Source organism: Charadrius vociferus, unplaced genomic scaffold (genome assembly GCF_000708025.1).
Source record: "Charadrius vociferus isolate BGI_N301 unplaced genomic scaffold, ASM70802v2 scaffold266, whole genome shotgun sequence".
Lineage (NCBI taxonomy): Eukaryota > Metazoa > Chordata > Aves > Charadriiformes > Charadriidae > Charadrius > Charadrius vociferus.
Genome location: NW_009649114.1, coordinates 3,562,947 through 3,569,575, shown reverse-complemented (window position 1 = coordinate 3,569,575; position 6,629 = coordinate 3,562,947). Strand labels below are relative to the sequence as shown.

The window sequence follows — 6,629 nt, the reverse complement described above, 5'->3', positions numbered from 1 at the left end:
GCTCTGAAAAACTAAATTTTTGCATTTTTGTCAACGCAAGTGGCGTTTTCCCACGAAAGGGAAGGTTTGCCATCGGGACAGCCCACTTTTCCCGCAGGAGAATTTTCTCCATCCAAAAAAACGCCCGCGGCCGCGCTGCAGGTGCTCCCAGCCGCCGCCAAGGCGCGAGGGATTTCACTTTCAAGCACAGAGAAGACAAGATATTTTTTTTTTTTTAAAAAAATCCTTATTGATGTTCCTGTCTCTATTTCCTTTTGTAAAATCCTTGCTGGGGTATGCCCTGCTCATCCCGCTGCTCGGAGGGACCTTTAGAAATCCAGGTCCCGAACCCAGGTGGGGTTTTTTGGGGGAGTTTGCCAGCCAGGACCCCCTGGGGACTCGCACGAATAATCAAAGTTGCCCTTTTTCACCCAAAGTTGCCTGAAACGGGCCCAAACCGGATGGCGCAATGGGCACATTGTGCCTCCAATCCCTAAAACCGGGACATGTTGTACCAGGCGGGGAATTTAAGATGAAGATGCTGAGTCCCGTCGGGGACCTGAGGTCTCGCCCACCTCCGGCGGCCCCCGCTCCACCTCCCCGTCCCACCACGCTTTGGGGCTAATTAGGGCTCGTCAGAGGGCAAGAGCATCCTCAGCATCGCCGCCACGCCGTGCCGGGGGGTTTGCGGCGAAGGGCAGGAGGCTGCGGCGCTCGCCCCGCGCCTCGGGCGATGTTTTTCATTCCGTTGTGGGTGGGATTTTCCAGCGCTGGCTGTTGGGCCCCGTTCCGCTCCAGCTGCAGCTTTATTCTCCATTTCAAAGGCAGCGGAGGCAGACGGTTTCAACGCCACTGCCATTTCGAGCGTGCCAAAAGCGGGGGGACCGCCAACCCCCCCCGGGACCGGCACGTACCCACCGGGGGGAGGCGAAGGGCTTTGACCGGGGCCGACGGGGGGAGGCGGTGGCGGAGCCCCCGGGGCACCCCAGGTCCCACGCTTGCGCCCAGCCCTGCGGCATCACGCTGCCCGCGATACGTGACGGCCAGGGAAGATAAAGCAACACCTCGTATATTTTTAGAGCCTGGATTGAGGTTCTTTCTTCACTTCCTTATTTCGTTTTAAGACAGATAATAAATAATAAAAGATGGTTTTGTCCAAAGGCTGAAAGCCCCAATAAATTTGAGGAGGGGGCTGGGACAGGGCACCCAAAACCAGCCAGAAAACCCCTAAACAAACAAACCCACTGTCCTTTTTCTCTCTTCTGCAAGCGCTTCAGCTTTTTCTTTCAAATTAATTTTATTCTCTATTTTTATATAGGCATATCTATTAAGAGCCCGTCTGTATAGGGATGTGTGTGTAGCTGTTGGCAGACATGCGGAGTTTCCACTCGGCCTTAATGCCAAATTAAAGCTTTATAACTTCAGTAGCTCTTTTTACCAGGGTATTAATAACCACCTCAGACACTGTGGTGCAGTTTATTAATCATTTGTTCGCCCGGGGAGCTCGCGAGGGCGACTCGTGCTGTGCCGCGGTGGGACGGGCGCAGGGCACGGCCACGGGCAGCTCTGGTGCAGCCGATGGCATCCCGCCGGGAGGGGATGGGGGACAGCAAGAGGGGAGGAAGATGCTCCGCGGGGCGGTGTTTTGCAAATTGGCCAAAGATGTGTCATCTAAACTCGAGATCCTAACTCAGGTGCTCGGCGGTGGCTTGGTGCCGGGATGGGCATGCCGTGCCAGGGATGCCGTGCCTGCGGTCCCCAGTGGGTACCCGCGCTCGAGTGGGGTCAGAGGGGATGTCTGGATCTCCCCATGCGATGCAGAGCCCTGCACCAGCCCCACTGCACAGCCCAACACCCCACACATCCACCCAGCGCTCCCCAAAGCAGGTGGGACCCGGGTAGATGCAGCCACGGTGCTCGGCCCTGCGGAACGATGGAGCACGGGATGAAGGACGAGGAACAACACGCTGCAGCAAGGACCTGGGGGAGATCCCAGCCTGGTGACCCCATCACCCCGTGCCTGGACCCCTCTCTGCACCTCTCACTCCATGTTTGGCTTCCCCAAAGCTGACAGTGCCCCAAAAGGGTATATTTTTCCCCCTCATCAACACTTCCCACTCTCACGAGGGCAGAGCTGTGTTGAGCTCCCCATCCCCTGCACCAGCCTGAGTCATCCCAATGGATTCCCGATGCACCACCAGATCGGGCATCCCGTGGGTTGGAAGCGGTCCCTCCATCCCCATCACACCTCCTTGTGCCAACCCCGGTGGTTTCGGCTCAATGCAGCCACGATTCCTCCAAGGAGGGTTTGATGCTCAACACCAACAGCGTGTTCCTCTCCCCGGGGAATTATCATTGCTGCCGTTGTTCCTTTGGCTTATCAGGCTGACCGAGCCTTGCCTTAAAAAAAAATATGTGTTTGTTTGTTTTCGGCCTCGGAAGCAACAATTGCAAGTTCTCCAGAGGGTAAGATGGCCTCACCGAAACGTGGTCGGCCGGGTTTCCTCCAGCGCCGCGAGACAGAGCAAACTTTATTTGCCATCCCAGGCTTCTCCTAAAGCCTCTCGGGGGACTTATAATTTTGAAAGTGAAGGTTAAGGTTATTCATGCATATTTTTTTCCTAAATGGATTACTCCGGTGCGACCGTCTGCAAAGGAAAAATCTATATAAAAATAAAAGAAAAAAAAAAATCCAAACTCCTGAGCAGTTTGGAGACAGCAATACATCTCCGCACTGGAAGACTCGAGGTGTCTGAATATTTATACTCCCGTTGGCAGTTACAAAAAAACTCTTCTTCCCTCCTTCCTACCCCCCCCCCCCTCCCCTTTTTAATCTCGGTACAGGCATGTTAGACGCCCTCAGTCAAAGATCTCCTTTGAACTGCTGTATGTTGAAATGTTTACAGTTTTACATTTCATATTTCAGAGGGGTGGAGGGGACAGGCACAACAGTCGCACACTGTGAATGCATGAGAGGGAGGAAAGCGGAGGCCAAGGGGGAGGAGGTTCGGCGGCGATGGGAGGGGAATCAAACAGCATCTCCGCGCTGCAATTGGAAAATTTTAGACTCCTAAAACATATATACATATATATATATATATAAAAATAATCCCCGGTGGCGTAGGCTCTGCAGGTGCATCCCCACCGAAGCCAGTCCCTCGCAGGGGATGGTGGCTACGTCCCTGGGTGGCCGCGCGCCAACGGCTGGGTTGTCCGAGCTGCAAACCGGGACACCGGGGTCCCCTCAGGGAGATGCTGCATCTCCCTCCCGGCACCATCCGAAGGGACGTGAAATTCAGCTGCAGGAAAAGGCGGCGAACGTTGCGACGTGTCTCCGGCGATGGGGGTGCTGCCAGAGGAGCGCGACAAGGCCAGACCCGCGCACTGCCTGGTACAAGAGGAGGGTGCAAATCTGGCAACCTCTGGGCTCCATCCTCCCCAGGGCACAGCGAGGGACCGATGCCGGCAGGCGATGGATGGGCCAGGGCACCGCTGCACCGAGAGCGGGAGCTCCGGACAGGCTGTGAGATGGACTGACGGATGACGGGATGGGACTGGGGGTGGCATTATCTGTCCAAAAAAACCAGGGGACCTGTGGGTGCAGCAGCAGCTTGGCACGGGGACGGCAGGGAGACTTCATCCCAGCTGAGTGCGTGTCGGGAGCCTCCCTGGGGTTATTTGGATTTATGTTGTCAGTTCTCCTCTTGAAAGCTTTCCTAGCCCTAAACTGACCCAATAAACCCCGCAGAGAGCCAGGTCCTCTGGCAGACACCCTCCAGGCCCTGCGGACGGCTCTGCTAAATCCTTCCTTCCCTACAGACTAAACTTTCCGGAGTAATTCAGCTGGAGAAATGAGCCAGCAAGCCCTACCCACCGTGCGATGTTATCACAGCAAAACAAGCCCATCTGACGGAACGGAGCCATCCCCAGCCCGTGACAGTCACCTGGCGAGGGTGGCTGTTCCCCGAAAGGGCAAAGGCTATGGTGGGGGCAGAGGGGTGATGTGTACCCCATCCTTGGGGCATCACCCCCCCAGATGCAGGAGGGACGGCCGATGCTTTTCAGAAACGTCCTACTAAGCCGTGCCCAGGTGCAGGAGGTGGCTCTGAAGAGCTCAGCGATGCTCGTGCAGGGAGTAAAACAGGCAACAGTGTGTTCCGAGGAAAAACACGTTTTCCATCTGCCATCGGTGACGCCGGGTCCGAGAGTTCAGCCTCATCCAAAAAGGAGTGGGTCCAACCTCTGCCCGGAGCCCTGGCACCCCTGCGGGCACCAACCTGCACCCCACCGCATCCGCCTCCCCCTCCCCACCCCACGGGACCCCCCGGCAGTGGCTTTGGGGATTAATTCTCCATCCCAAACGCCCCCCCACCCCGGCTGCAGAGCGGCCGGACCCCCTGGGTCTGCTGGGTGCCTTCGCCGGGGGGAGCCGGCACCGTCCCGGGCGTACGGCGGGCGATTTACCCCGGCGCAGGATTGAGCTCACCTCTCTCCACCCCCACTCCACCCCTCTCCTTCCCCGAAGGGATCTGTCAAGTCTCTGCACGATGGAATTTTACTTTGCTATTTTAATGCAATTCTGGCTCAGGCTTAAATGGAACTGGAAACCAAAAGGCCTTAATAAATAAATATTATGATAAGAAATGAAAGCAATGCATACACTCAAGATAATTTGAGGGGGGATAAAAACCTAAGCATTCCTTTCTAAGCCTAAATCATAAAGCTTTACGTGAAGCTGGGCACCTTCTTACCAAACCTTTGCCCTGGTAAATCTCCCCCGTGCCTGCCCAGACTGCCCTCCCGAAAAGTCGCCTATTGTTTTAAAAACACTTTAAGCCAGATAAGACAATAGCCTTGAAATTCCTTCTAACTTTGTCGGTGACAGGGCTCGGGGTGACCATGCGCGTGGCTGAAATACGCCTATTACTAATGCCTACAAGAGATCTTTAATTATATCCTGCGCTCCTATATTTCATTCACACTCTATTTAATCTCGCCGTACGCATAAACACGCAGCTACTACAATAGCAAGAGCCAAAGCTGGTTTTGATAAATCTTACATGCTGCGAAGCGCTATGGAAAAAAAAAAAAAAAAAAAAAAAAGACGAAGAAAAACCATCAGATTGTATAGATAGTGGTGAATTAAGGAGAAAAAAAACCCTTCGAGACAGCCAACAGGATCATGCACATAGGGCTGTGTGTGTTTGTGTGTGCGCGCGCACTCCTGCGCGTGTGTGTAGAGAAAAATCCCAGCTAAATATAGAGGTGCTATAGAAAACCTAAGGTATAGATAGACCATACATAAAGCTACATGTGTACCTTCGCGAAGGAGAAACTCTGGCTCAACACGGGAAGCGGTGAAACAGAAAAGCCTGAAGTTGATAACACCGGGATGTAACCTCTCTTTGCCGGAGATAGTTTTTTTTTATTTTTCAGGCTTTGCTGCCTTCAGCCACCCAAAGTTTTCGGCAGCCCACACCCCTATAGCACAACATCGGAGATCCAACCCGCGCCCTATGTACAACACACAAGCGCAGATGCGGGCTCCCAGCGCTACGGATACCCGCGCCGCCGTCCCTTCCCTCCGACCCAGCCCCAAACCAGCCCTCCTCGCCCGCACCGCCGCGGGGGGTTCGCCCCATCTCCCAGCCACCGAAACCCGAAAACCAGAAAAGCCCCCCAAAACCCCTCCGAACAGCAACGTTTGCCCTGTGATGGGTGCAGACTCGTTCGCCCACCCTAATTTTCTGCCTCTGCACCCCCTGCCTTGAGATAAAGAGTCCCAACCAAATAAATAAATAAATTAAATAAAGTGTAAGAAATGCAACTCATTAAAGAGTTTACAAAAAAAACAACCCCAGTCAAAGGCAGCAGGCAAGAATATCTGCGAGCAACGTTTAAAATCCCCTCCGCTGTTTGTTGTTATTGCTGCTAATTTCTCCAGCCTGCGTATAAAATCCCAGATCTAAAGAGGAGGTCCGGCTGCCCAACACACACACATCAAACAGCAAACCTTCGAGCTGGGAAGATTTTCCTCTTACCTTGACTGGCTTTATTTGCCAACGTGTTTCCAGAGTGGAGGAGAAAGCAAAGGATGGAAAATCCAGCAATCTGCAAGGCTCCCATGGCAATCCCAGTCTGCATGGAGGAGCGGGGGCAAGAAGGGGGGATTTCTAGTGCTTGAAGGGAAACAAGAGGCTGAGCACGCGAAGGGAAATCAAGGGGAGGAAGGGGCTCTCTTCTTGCCGTGTGTGAGACCGAGGGAGGGAAGGGAACAGAACTGATGGAAAAAGCTGCTCTGGGTTCAGTTTGGGGCTCTTGGTGTTGCTAAAGAGGAGAGAGCGAGGGAAGGAGACCCAGGGCAGTTGGAGGAAAGTGGACTCTATCGCCCTCCCTCTGGCGGCTGCTCTGATCCCTTCTCCTTCTCCTTTTTTTTTTTTTCCCCCCCTTAAATAATCCCAGCCAATTCCAGTTTTGCAAGAGCAGCAGCAGCAGGAGCAGGAGCAGCAGCGCTGGAGGGGGGAAGCAGGCGCCTTGCCCTGGTGCTGGGGACCTGAGAAAGGGGAGTGGAAAGGAGAGCCCCATCCAAGCAAAGCCCTTTTTCTTCTTTTTTTTTTTTTTTTCCCTTTTTTTTTTTTTTTTTTCCCCCC

At 54.0% G+C, this 6,629-nt stretch overlaps 1 protein-coding gene across 1 annotated transcript in view; it reads right to left on the bottom strand.

The window, feature by feature from the left end:
• Positions 1 to 6,105, bottom strand: part of SCUBE3 (signal peptide, CUB domain, EGF-like 3) — a 37,044-nt gene extending 30,939 nt beyond the window's left edge. Inside the window, exon 1 of the mRNA XM_009888325.1 lies at positions 6,021 to 6,105. Coding sequence (XP_009886627.1) covers positions 6,021 to 6,105 — 85 coding nt within the window. The remainder of the gene's footprint in view (positions 1 to 6,020) is intronic.
• Between the last annotated feature and the right edge of the window lie 524 nt (positions 6,106 to 6,629).